This window comes from Ochotona curzoniae, unplaced genomic scaffold, assembly GCF_017591425.1.
Source record: "Ochotona curzoniae isolate NIBS_2020 unplaced genomic scaffold, NIBS_Ocur_1.0 scaffold_3171, whole genome shotgun sequence".
In the NCBI taxonomy this organism is placed as follows: domain Eukaryota; kingdom Metazoa; phylum Chordata; class Mammalia; order Lagomorpha; family Ochotonidae; genus Ochotona; species Ochotona curzoniae.
The window spans coordinates 612,345-624,801 of NW_024467104.1; the positions used below are offsets into that span (position 1 = coordinate 612,345).

Sequence of the window (12,457 nt, forward strand, 5' to 3'; positions counted from 1 at the left end):
TCTTCAAATAATGAGCCTATGCATTGAATGCTATCATCACTCTTATTAGTTTTAATTTTAACATTTATTTAGTGATTAATATGTATTATGTTCACCTTTACACATTTTATATGCATTAAGTCTAGGAATAGTATCTCATAGAATTCCAGTTTGTGCAATAAAACTGACAATATATTCACATTATTGAAAAGCATTTATATCCAACCCTGTTAGTAGCAAACCACTTTCTTCTTTGCTATGCACTCTATGTATTAGTTCTAGAGTAAATGAAATAGAATATTAGATAAATAAAATAACAGTAACATTTACTACAATAATAAACTGAAAACAGAGGCATAGATCTGATGGCATATTCACTTATATTGGTAAGGTCATTATTGACTACTGTTTATTGTTTGGTTTTATGATCATAGAGACACAGGGAAGTTTAAAAACTGCAGTTACAATCCCATATGAAAAGCTTATAATTGCGGGGGACTGGTTAATATCCTAAATAACTCAATTTTTCATCTGGAATATTGAGCAAGTTAATTGTGTGTTTATATTTAGCTTTCATTTTCTCATATAAAATCCTCAAGACACCCAGGGTCTGCACAGGCTCTTGCTACTGTCCCATTCATGTATAACATGTAAAGCTGAAATTCAAGACAACGTCCACATTGAACACTCCTAAAATATGTTTATGGAAGTATCTTCTCCTTATACTGAGTTAATCTAAATGATTTAACACATAAATCAAAGCCATTTATTGCATAATAAGGGGGAACTGTACTTTAGCATGCGTGATTGACAACATCAGCATCCCTGAAGACCCCACTCTCCTACACCAGTCCCACAAACAGAAGCACATGTTCCAATCCACCCACACATCCAGGCAGAGAGCATACTTGATGTACAACACAGGCTAGATGCAAATAGCCATTCATTCCAAGAAAGAACTAAACTGACGTGTAATTTATTCAAGTGCTTGATCAATCTTGTAGGAAAAAACGTATTATACAATGCATAGAAACAACATATTTAAACTATCAAGATCAATTTATGTTCTAACACATTAGCAAGCACACATGCACAAAGTAACATGTGGGAAATGACTGAATAAATAATAGAAAAATAGAATAATAATAACTACTCAGGACATGTATGTGGTAAAATATCAGCCACCACTTGGTGTGGATATCCCCTACACAATATGAGTCTTCACATGTGTGCATTCTAGGAAGAACTGCTTTCTCAAGCATAGAATTCAAATCCAAGTGGCTCCTAGCTCTTGAGCATTCCTGAAGAGGAAGAGGGGTTCGATGTTTGCTTTCTCATCATTATATACTATAAATACACATTATGACTGCTGACTTTATAAATGCTACATAGAAGCGGAAGTCTAGTTTTAACATATAAAGCAACAAGCCTGGCACAGTAGCCTAGCAGCTAAAGTCCTCACCTTGTGCAGGATCCCATATCGGCACCTGTTCTAATACCAATGGCACCACTTCCTATCCAGCTCCTTGCTTGTAGCCTGGAAAGGCAGTCCAGGATGGCCCAAAGTCTTGGGACCCTCTACCCGTGTGGGAGACCTGGAATCAGCTCCTGGCTCCTGGCTTCAGATAGTGCAGCTATCCATTTGCAGAGTGAATGTTTAAACATGAATTGATAATAACTAAAACACATCTCAGAAATTAGGTGAAAAAAGCACAAAAACTTTAAGGATCATTACTAATTTGGGCAGGGGTTCAGATTTTGAGATTTTGATATTTACATGAATAGAACTGTAAATAACACATTTCATCATTGGAAACAAAACAGAACTCTTAGAAGAAAAATATATTACATTTTTATATAGATACAATTAGAAATGAAAAAATGTTACGAAGGAAATTGCACTTCTTAGAAAATTAGAAAGCTATACATTCTTATTTTAAAAGGTGGAGAAATGAGGTACATCATCTTTGTTAAGACTAAACAAAAAAAAGTCAAAGAACAGGAACGTAATTTGTACTTCCGATTCAATTGTTTCTACAGATGAAACACAAAGATGAAAATACAGAAGCCAATTTTACTGCAGTGATGCAATTTGTCCTCCTGGGATTTTCTGACCTTCCAAGCCTTCAAGGGTTACTCTCTGCATTGTTCTCCATCATCTACTTGACTATCCTGGTTGGAAATAGCCTCATCATCATAATAACCAGGCTTGAGTCTTCATTGCAGAAACCCATGTATTTTTTCCTGGCAAACTTCTCTTCATTGGAAGTCTTTTATGTATCTGTTATTCTCCCTAGGATGCTATTCAACCTCTGGACTCAGGATAGAAGCATTTCTCTGCTGGACTGTGCCACCCAAATGTGCTTCTTCCTTACACTGGGAACTGCCGAGTGTTTCCTCCTGGCTGTGATGTCCTATGACCGCTATGTGGCCATTTGTAGCCCTCTGCACTACCCGGTGGTCATGAACCACAAGATGTGTGTTCAGCTGGCCCTGGGCTCCTGGGTCACCGGAATCCCAGTCCAGATAGGACAAACTTGGCAAATATTCTCTCTGCCTTTCTGTAATTCCAACCGCATTGACCACTTCTTCTGTGACATACCCGCCATTCTCAAGCTAGCCTGCAGTGACACTTTTGTGCATGAGGTTTCTTTGTGTGTAGTAGTTATGTTGGTTGTTGCAGTTCCTTTTATGTTCATACTTGCTTCTTACAGCAAAATCATCTGTACCATCCTGAGGCTGCCAACAGCCAAAGGGAGAGCTAAGGCCTTCTCCACGTGTTCTTCCCACCTGCTGGTGGTGGTTTTATTCTTTGGCTCTGCTACCATCACCTACCTGAGGCCAAAATCTAATCATTCTGCAGGAGTTGACAAACTACTCTCTGTCTTATACACTATTGTGACTCCAATGTTCAATCCCATGATATACAGCCTTAGGAATAAGGATGTCATTGCGGCACTAAGAAAAATGTTTCTTGGAAGAAGGACACAGTGAATATACTTGTAGACCTTTGAGTTGCTTGTTACTTGTTTTATATTAGAAGCATTTTAAATGTGTACATTCCCTCTTTGAGAAATAAATCACTTCCAATTGTTGAATTTTTAAACATTGCTTTGAAATTTTGGACATATACAAAACAATCCATGTGCTTTTTAATGTTCCAGACCTAATATTTTTTTCGCAGAACTAAATGTGCAATATACAGTATATGCCCCATACAAAAACTGTGAGGGAAATTCAAAGACAAAATGGTTCTTCACTTAATTATTTTTTTAACACTCCACATGTGTGCTTCTTGGAATTTGTCTTTGATCTCTTTATGTTTGGAGGTGCCAATGTAGGTTAATAAGGAATGCTTGTTGAGTTACCAAGTAAAGCAAGGAACAAATTAATATAGTGTTGGCACCCACCATATGGGCAAAATTCAATTTTACTGCAGCAGAAAGCATCAGTGAGCGTTTATTTAACCAGTTATATGGTGGGAAGTCTCGATACCATTCCCACTCTGATAACTTCATGTAAGAACACGTTATATGTCACCACACTCGGCCAATCCCAATTTGTTTTCTTTTTCTTTTTTGTTTTTTTGTTTTTGTTTTATTTGTGCACAATTCTTTTTTTTTTTTTTTACCACTGTGGCTCCAATATGATCTGCTGTTAATTACTTCATTCCTTTTTAATGACACACTAATCTTTATTGCATATGGAAACTCAGGTTTTCCTTTTTTTAAATTTGATTTTATTTTTAAGAGAAAGGCAGATTTGTCAGAGAATGGGAGAATTAGATGAAAAGACCCTCCATCTGCTGATTCACTCCACAAATGGCAGCCATCGCTGGAGCTTGCAAATCTGATGCCAGAAACCAGGAACTTCTTCCAGGTCTCCTGCATGGCTGCAAGTCTCCAAGGCTTTCGGCCATCCTCCACTCTTTCCCAGGCCGCAAGCAGGGAGTTGGGTGGGAAGTGGAGCAGCTGGGACATGTACCAGTTTCCATATCAGATCTCAGCACTTTGAAAAGGAGGATTAGTCAATTGAGTCATCACAACAGGTCTGCCAATTCAGGTTTCTAAGACAAAGTATTTATGGGATCAGTATTTGACCCTTGGTAAGCCTGCTAGAGGACCTGCATCTCTATCAGAGCGTCTAAGTTCCAGTCTTAATTCCAAAACTTAGTTCAGCTTTCTGCTAATGTAGGACAAGTTAAGGGAGACACTGGGTAAAAACTCAAGAAGTTGGATCCATGATACCCACTCATTGGTGAGATTTTGCCTGATAACTGTTATGCCTGGCCAATCACTGGTCAAGATGACATTTCAATGGTGAAAGAACTGATGGGAGTCTGCTTGCCTGTCTCTCTCTCCTGTTTTCTGTCTTCCCATTTCTCTGTTTAATCGGTGTATATGTGTATATATTTGCTTCTCATTTTTTAAAAAGTTTAAATAATAAAGGCTGGCGCAGTGACATAAGACAGTAATCTTTTATTTGTGATACATATACCCCAAATGAGTATAGTGTGTGTCCTGGTTACTCCGTTTCTTTTTTTGCTGTGATTGTTAAATATTTATTTATTCTTAGTTGAAAGACAGACTTACAGAGAGAAGGACAGAGAAGGAAGGACTTCGACCAGTTGATTCACTCCCCAAATAGCTGCAAAGGCCATAGTGAACCCGATCCAGTGTTCGGAACCTCGAGCCTCTTCTGGGTCTCCTAAGTCAGTGCTGGGTTCCAAAGACTTGTTTTGTCCTCTGCTGCTATTCCAGGCCACTGCCAGAGTTGGGTCAAAGTGGAGCATCTGGGACATGAACTAGGGGTCAGACAGAATGTTGGTGTCACAAGTTGGAGTATGATCCTTTTGAGCCACAAAACGTGCCCCAGCTCTGGCCATTTTGGGCATTTGGGAGGTGAATCAGCAGATGAATATCATCTGTAGGCAATTTGTAAAAACATACATCAGTGTCGGGCCCGGCGCGGTGGCGCAAGTGGCTAAGTCCTCGCCTAGCACGCCCGGGATCCCATATGGGCGCCGGTTCTAATCCCGGCAGCCCCGCTTCCCTTCCAGCTCCCTGCCTGTGGCCTGGGAAAGCAGTCGAGGACGGCCCAAAGCTTTGGGACCCTGCACCCGCGTGGGAGACCCGGAAGAGGCTCCTGGCTTCGGATCGGCATAGTATCGGCCCATTGCGCTCACTTGGGGAGTGAATCATCGGACGGAAGATCTTACTCTCTGTCTCTCCTCTCTGTATATCCGCCTTTCCAATGAAAAAATAATAAAAATAAATCTTTAAAAAAAAAACATACATCAGTGTGACATGGAATCTTTAGTTCACAGACTACCGGTGCCAGAGTCCAAGAACAAACTGTGCAGGCAATGGTCCAGGAGTGGATAAATGTTTGAGACCAAGATTGAGGCCTGAGGGTAAAGGCAGTTTTGAAAGTTTCCAAGGCCACAGGACTGTGTGCTTTAAGATATTGTACAGACAGCCAAATGATGACTTCATGGATTACACTGGTTCCTGATTATCAAGCATTGGCGGATTGACGTCAATATGGGACATAATAACTTTAAAATCTAAAGAAAGTATCTTTAAATTTGAATTGAGAGAATCTGCTAGAAATTATTTATAGGATTAGATGATAATTAGAGATGCATTAATTTCTACAAGCATTCATGCTTTGTCCCTTTATACACTGTTTGAAATTATTTAATGTTTGAATTGGTGTACTAAACAAAGAAAAAAACCACCACTTGACAGAATTATGAAAGTTCATGTTTGTGATACTGGACTATCAATTCACAGTTCTTTTTCAGAGATTTTAAACATTCATCTCACAAACACTTCATTCTGATGTTTTTACTGTGATTATACACATGTGCATAAACAATGTTAGCTCCTGTTCTCGCCCTAATCATATTTACCCTTCATCAACTCGTTACACCATCTATCATCCAATTTGCTGTGTATTTATTGTCAGGGTTAATGGAGCAGACGACAAAAAGGTGCTGAATGGAGAAATTATTTGATTAATCTACATTGCAGCCATCTACACTTCCAGGATGATGTGCTTTAACAAGATATAGCCAGGTATCACACTAAACTTTCATCAATCCTAAAGTGAAGCTAGCAGTTCTTAGAATAGTTTTTCTTATGTTAGAAACACTAAGAAACATAAGAGAAAAACATTAACAGAGAGTCTTGTTATGTTTTGGTCCATTATCTGTAACTCAAAGAAAGCAAGAAGAAAGGAGAGTTTTGAGACCCCACACGCTCCCTTCTGTTATTTGTAACCAGAGGGAGGCACAAAGCACAGAGAGCACTGGAGCAATCAGTCTGCTGCTTAGTGTTCCAAGGTTACTCAGAATCCCAGGTGTTCCTGGCTTGTGAATAGCTCCCTTGTCCACCAATTAACTCAGCTCTTTAAATTTATTTCAAATTTTTAAAATTCTTTTTATTTATATAGAGAATAAATTCCATGCATTTAATATATACAGCCTTAATAGCATAATGATAGCTTCTACATTATGCTTTTCCCTTCCTTCACTCCTACTCTCTCTCCTAGTTACATTCTTATTTTTCTTTTAATTTTTACCATGATATATTCCCAGTTCGCTTTACAATCACAAGTGTAATCTCCACTAAACAGGTAATATGTAGAAAAAGCTCTGTCCAGGGCCAGCATTGTAGCATAGTGGTCAAGCCATGGCTTGTGGTGCTGGCAACACACTTGGGTTCTAGTTTGAGTTGTGTTTGCTTCAATTCTAATACAACCTCTTTTTTAATGTGCCTGGGAAAGCAGAAGATGGCCCCAGTCTTTGGGCCCTTGCATGTGTCTGGGATACTCAGAAGAAATAACCCTTGGCTTTATTCTGGACCAGTCTTGATCATTTGGGGAGTGAATTAGTAGCTGGGGGATCTCTCTCTCTCACACACACACACACGCACGCACATACACAAACACACACACATATCACTCTTTGTCTCTGTTTTGTTTGTAAGTATATCTCCTTCTGTGTTATTCTGCCTTTCAAATCAATAATGTGATTGATAAAAATGAAAGTACTACTTCTAAATATTATAGAAAAGATTTGTGAATAATAATCAAATTTCAAAATATAAATTTCACTCTTACAGATTATATTTTTGTGCTGTATATATTAGTTGCCTCAAATCAGCGAAAATATGACGTTTACTTTTCAGAGTTTCTGAATTCACCAAGCGTAATGGTCTCCAAATGCTTCTTTTTTGTGATTTTTTGGCAAATAGGTCTCCCTTCTAGTTTTTTTTTTTTTTTTTTGTTAGCATCTGAGGTGTATTAAATTGTGACTGGATAGATAGATAGATAGATATTCTATCGCACTTAGCATTTTATAAATTTCAAGAACTTGACATGTGATGCATATTAAAGGCCATGATAATGATAATAGTAGCTGTAAAGATTATGATTATGGCAGAAATATTGCTGGTGATGATTTCTTTGTCAATGCTTAGCAAAGCTGCATTCACAACACAATGAAGCAGCAATGTCTTAGCCATTCAGGATATGGAATGGCATGGACAGGGTGACATGTGTCTTTCTGGGTTTATATTTGGAAAAAAAATTTGAGATTTTTTTATTGCCCTTTGAATCATGATTATTTGTTAATATAAAAAGATTAAATTTGATGTCATAAATAGTATTTCCCATCACAATATTATTTCAGTATATTACAGTCAAGAGAAAAGGGAAGGGGAAATAAAAGGAGAAACTGATGTACTGATATGAAGCTATGGTACCTATTCTGTTAGGGTGCCACCATGACCCAATCTATAGATTAGGTATTCCTCAAGTCTATGATATTTTAAGGTCTGACTTCATCATTAACTGTTGAATGATTCTCTCAATCATATTCCATCCTCAATTCCAACTCTCTTATGTTGTTTTTCATACCAGAAAAAATTCATGTTTTATATACACACATTTAAGGGTGTATTAATACTTCATTACTTCCCCCCATGCTACCAGCCTCATTTCCTTCCCCCTTTTAATTTTTTTTTTATTTTTCACAATGACATACTACAAATCATCTTTATAATCACAGGCTTAACATTCCACTAAATAAAGAATTAGACATGAGATGATATGGCAAGATGGAAGTATAGGGTTTTGGGTACGTTAACTGCATGGAGAAGGATTCATGGAGAAGCAGAGAGGGCATAATTGCAGGTAAGAGGAGTAAGCAGATCAACTGCAGAGACATCAGGAGACCCATGGACAGAGAAGCAGAAGAGAAAGCAGAGGGGCGCTGCTGCAGACACCCGAGCAACCAACAGAGAGCTTCTCTGGGAGCCAGGTGGGAAACAGGAGGTCACTGGGATCAGAGGAGTCAATCCATGAAATGGCAGGTCTAGCTGAAATTTAATTGAATCATGACCATAAACAGCAGTGGAGCCCTTGATGATGGGTACAGTAGTGGAGAGTTTACATCCCTGTGCAGCACTAGCACCAGAAGGGCACATCAGATAACATTTTAGGTGTTATGGCAAAATGCCTGGGGATAATAATGATTTACACATGCATTAAGCCTGGGGAGAATCTACTTCTGGCTCAAGAAAATCAACAAAACAGATCCCCCTCTACTCCAAGTAATCAAAAAAAAAAAAAAAAGGAGAGGAGATAAGAATCAATAAGAATTAATAGGAATAGAGATGAAAAAGGAAAAGGAAATATAACAGATACCTCAGACATACATAGCATTATTAGGAAATATTGCAAGCAACTATATGCCAGCAGCCCCACTTCCCATGCAGCTCCCTCCTTATGCCCTGGGAAAGCAGACAAGGAGAGCCCAATGCTTTGGGACCCTGCGCCTCCAAGGGAGGCCCGGAAGAAGCTCCTGGATCCTGGCTTTGCATTGGCTCAGCTCGGCCATTGCAGCCATTGGGGAGTGAATCAAGGGACACAAGATATTCCTCTCTATCTCTCTTCCTCTCTGTATATCTGAAATTTGGATGATCTAATTGGATCTCACCCTTTGAAGTTAGGTGTTTAAATCACAAAAAGTGATCACAATACTAATGTAGTTCCAGGTTTAGATAAGTCATTGGATTGGATTTAGTTTATTGGAAAAAGCTGGATGAGGATGAGGGCACAGAGGGAAAAAAACAAACAAACAAAACAACTTATATACTGCAAGCATGGCACTGAATGTAATTCTGGTGAAATCTGAATGCCAAATGGTATGATGAACTGGAAATAATGACTAGTTCTTGACTGTAGTCATCTCTCTCTTGCAAATTAAGTCTAATATTTCCTTTAAAGTTAGGTAGAAAGACTGCATTATTGTATTTTGTCCCAAGAACCCTGTCTGCATGACATACCAATTTTAAAACACGGAATTGTATGTGTGACTTATCCCTTGAGGACTAATTGTTAAACACCTAGGGACCACTCAGAGAAGCAGTTATATTACCTAGGACAGTGCTGAACAACTGAGAGTGTAGGGCTGCACTGCGTCCAGTAAAGAAATCAGCAATTCTTCATAAGGTAACAATGTGTTTTTTTAATGGTTTTAATTATATTTATAATGTTTTTAGTATTTTTCCACAAAAGTATGCCAAACCAAGAGACTACAAAACTCATTGAAACTATCCATTTTAATTACTTGAAACTGAATAGCATATTTCTTTTAAAATATTAGTGTACTCAAAAAGCTGAGCGAGAGGGAGTGATGAAACAAAAACAGAGAGATAATATATTCCATAGCATGATTTACTCCCAAAGCTCGAGTCAGGACTGGTGCCAGGCTGTAGAAATGAACATAGATATAACAGAAAAACGAGAATACTAGCATGTGCTAAAGAAGGCAGTCAGATGTTAGGTATCATTTTCAATCTCTTATGTGTATTCTTAAAATGTCTTCTGTTCTTTTAGTACAAAGAATAAAATAATCATTTTAAAATATGTCCACAGCGACACACATTTGTATAAGCAAAGATTTTTGAGACTTACACACTAATTATGCTTCTATTCTTCTGCCTTTAATTCCACTTTTAGACCTTGACAGAATGTAAGATATGTTCATCTAAAATATTGATTTGGTTCAGCTAGAACAGGATCCAGAGTCCAGTTATTGTTCCAATGACTGTTTACTCATAATCAAAATATAGAAGACATCAAAGCTATGCAAGACAGACAAGTGGAAGAAACTTATAAAAGCATACAGCGTTTTGGAAGCTGACTAAGGTTACAGCAGAATTTAGCAATGAACAACTTCATATTTGCTTGCTCAACATATAATCACAACAACCCAATGATGACTGATAAATTCTTCTCATAATTGGGCCAATTTTTATTATGCCATTTTGTACTTATTAAATAAGGATAACATGAATTTTATTTATTGATAATTTATTGAAGTTTCATAAGTAAATCATGATTTTTAAAAATCACTCTAATATCGTGCATCTATATTTAAAATGCTTGCTAGTGTAATAAAAAATGGAAAAACTCTATTACAAATACCAACATTTATAAATCAAAGTCCAGATGGCATGTATAGCACATCAAAATGTCAAAGAAATAGCAATCAGACCATCACTCAGATTCCAATTTTCCCTTCTCAGCAGGTAAATACACCTACTGTAATTTCACAGCCCTTTATAAATGTACACATGCAGAAAATAAAAGCCTGTGTTACAGGAACATTTACTAGTTCCACCTATTTTCATATTGCTGAAAATGTCCATTTAAGAGTTAGCAACAACGCAAATGCATGCATTGTGATTTAGACTTCTTCTTGCTTCTCTTTAGCTTTTCGGTTGAACTTCTCTCTGGAATAAAATGTCAGAGAAGTAGTAATGTGACAAACCAGTGAGGAAAAAAGATAGGTTAGTTCAACAAAACATGCTTCATTTTCAACAAACCAAATTCAAGCAACAAAAGATACCAAAACAATCATGTAACATGTTCCTGGCCCTGGCTTTGGAACGTCACAGCACCGAATGTTGCAGTCACTTGGGGAGTGAATCATTCAGCAGAAGATCTTCCTCTCTGTCTCTCCTCCACTCTGCATGTCTGACTTTGCAATCAAAATAAATAAATCCTAAAAAAAATCCAAACTATCACAATCTTGACATTCCTTTTGTTAGAACATAGGATACGAAACAAAGAAGAATGGAAAAGAAAAATTGCTCCTCAGTTACTGAATTCTTTCTCTTGGGAGTTACCAAAAACCCTAGGATGAAGGTGACCCTGTCCATCACATTTGCACTTGTTTATCTCACTAGCCTTCTGGCAAATCTCGGAATGATCACTTTAATCAGACTGGATCCCCGGCTGCACACCCCAATGTACTTTTTCCTCAGTCACCTCTCATTCTGTGACCTCTGCTACTCCACTGCAGTTGGACCCAAGATGCTCGTGGACATGTTTGCTACACACAAGTCAATTCCCTTCTATGGCTGTGCTCTGCAGTTCTTAATCTTCTGTATCTTTGTTGATTCAGAGTGTCTACTGCTGGCAGTGATGGCCTTTGATAGGTACCAGGCCATCAGCAACCCCTTGCTCTACACAGTCAACATGTCCAACAAGGTGTGTTCCCTGCTCATGGCTGGGGTTTACCTGGTGGGAGTGACAGACGCATTGCTACACACCACGTTGACATTTCGCTTGTGTTTCTGTGGCTCTAATGAGATCAATCACTTCTTCTGTGATGTCCCTCCTCTGCTGTTGCTATCATGCTCAGATACTCAGGTCAATGAGTTGGTGATCTTCACTGTGTTTGGATTCATTGAACTGAGTACTATCTCAGGAGTTCTTGTCTCTTACTGTTACATCATCTTATCAGTCCTAAAGATGCCCTCTACTGAGGGAAGGCTCAAAGCTTTCTCCACCTGCACCTCCCACTTAACTGCAGTTGCCATTTTCCAGGGAACTATGCTCTTCATGTACTTCAGACCAAGTTCTTCCTACTCTCTAGATCAAGACAAGATGACGTCACTGTTTTACACCCTAGTGATCCCCATGCTGAACCCTCTGATCTACAGCCTTCGGAACAAGGATGTGAAACAAGCCCTGGAAAAGCTGAAAAAACATATTTGTTAAGGTCAATAGGTAGCTTTTATATAAATATGCATATACACACAAATTTATACCATGTTTGTTCTTTCAAATTATATATTAAAATATAACATATGTATAAATAATGTATATCATATTAGGCTATATTAAATGGTGCATTACTATTACTGAGCTTCAGAAATATTTCACTGTGAATCTTCAGTTGAAATAATGGGCTATTTTCGAAAAATTTGGCTTGATTTGTAAATCTTTTCAATCATTATTTCATCTACTAATTTCTTATAAGAATGAAAGCTTATTCAATATGCCCATTGTATACTTCAATATGTTTTGCATTCCATGGAAAATTTCCTAGAATTTTGGTAGTGAGTTGTATCATGCATTTGAAACTATATTCCTTGTTTAAGAAATATATAACAGAATT

The 12,457-nt window shown here is 37.9% G+C and overlaps 2 protein-coding genes across 2 annotated transcripts; both read left to right on the forward strand.

The window, feature by feature from the left end:
* Positions 1 to 2,019: 2,019 nt before the first annotated feature.
* Positions 2,020 to 10,828, forward strand: LOC121172240 (olfactory receptor 10AG1-like). Its single transcript, XM_041004093.1, has 3 exons — positions 2,020 to 2,946; positions 4,899 to 4,954; positions 10,765 to 10,828. The coding sequence occupies exons 1-3, from the start codon at positions 2,020 to 2,022 to the stop codon at positions 10,826 to 10,828; spliced, it is 1,047 nt and encodes a 348-aa protein (XP_040860027.1).
* Positions 10,829 to 11,121: 293 nt separating this feature from the next.
* Positions 11,122 to 12,057, forward strand: LOC121172241 (olfactory receptor 5W2-like). The gene has a single exon (XM_041004094.1). The coding sequence runs from the start codon at positions 11,128 to 11,130 to the stop codon at positions 12,055 to 12,057; it is 930 nt and encodes a 309-aa protein (XP_040860028.1). The 5' UTR covers positions 11,122 to 11,127.
* Positions 12,058 to 12,457: the final 400 nt, after the last annotated feature.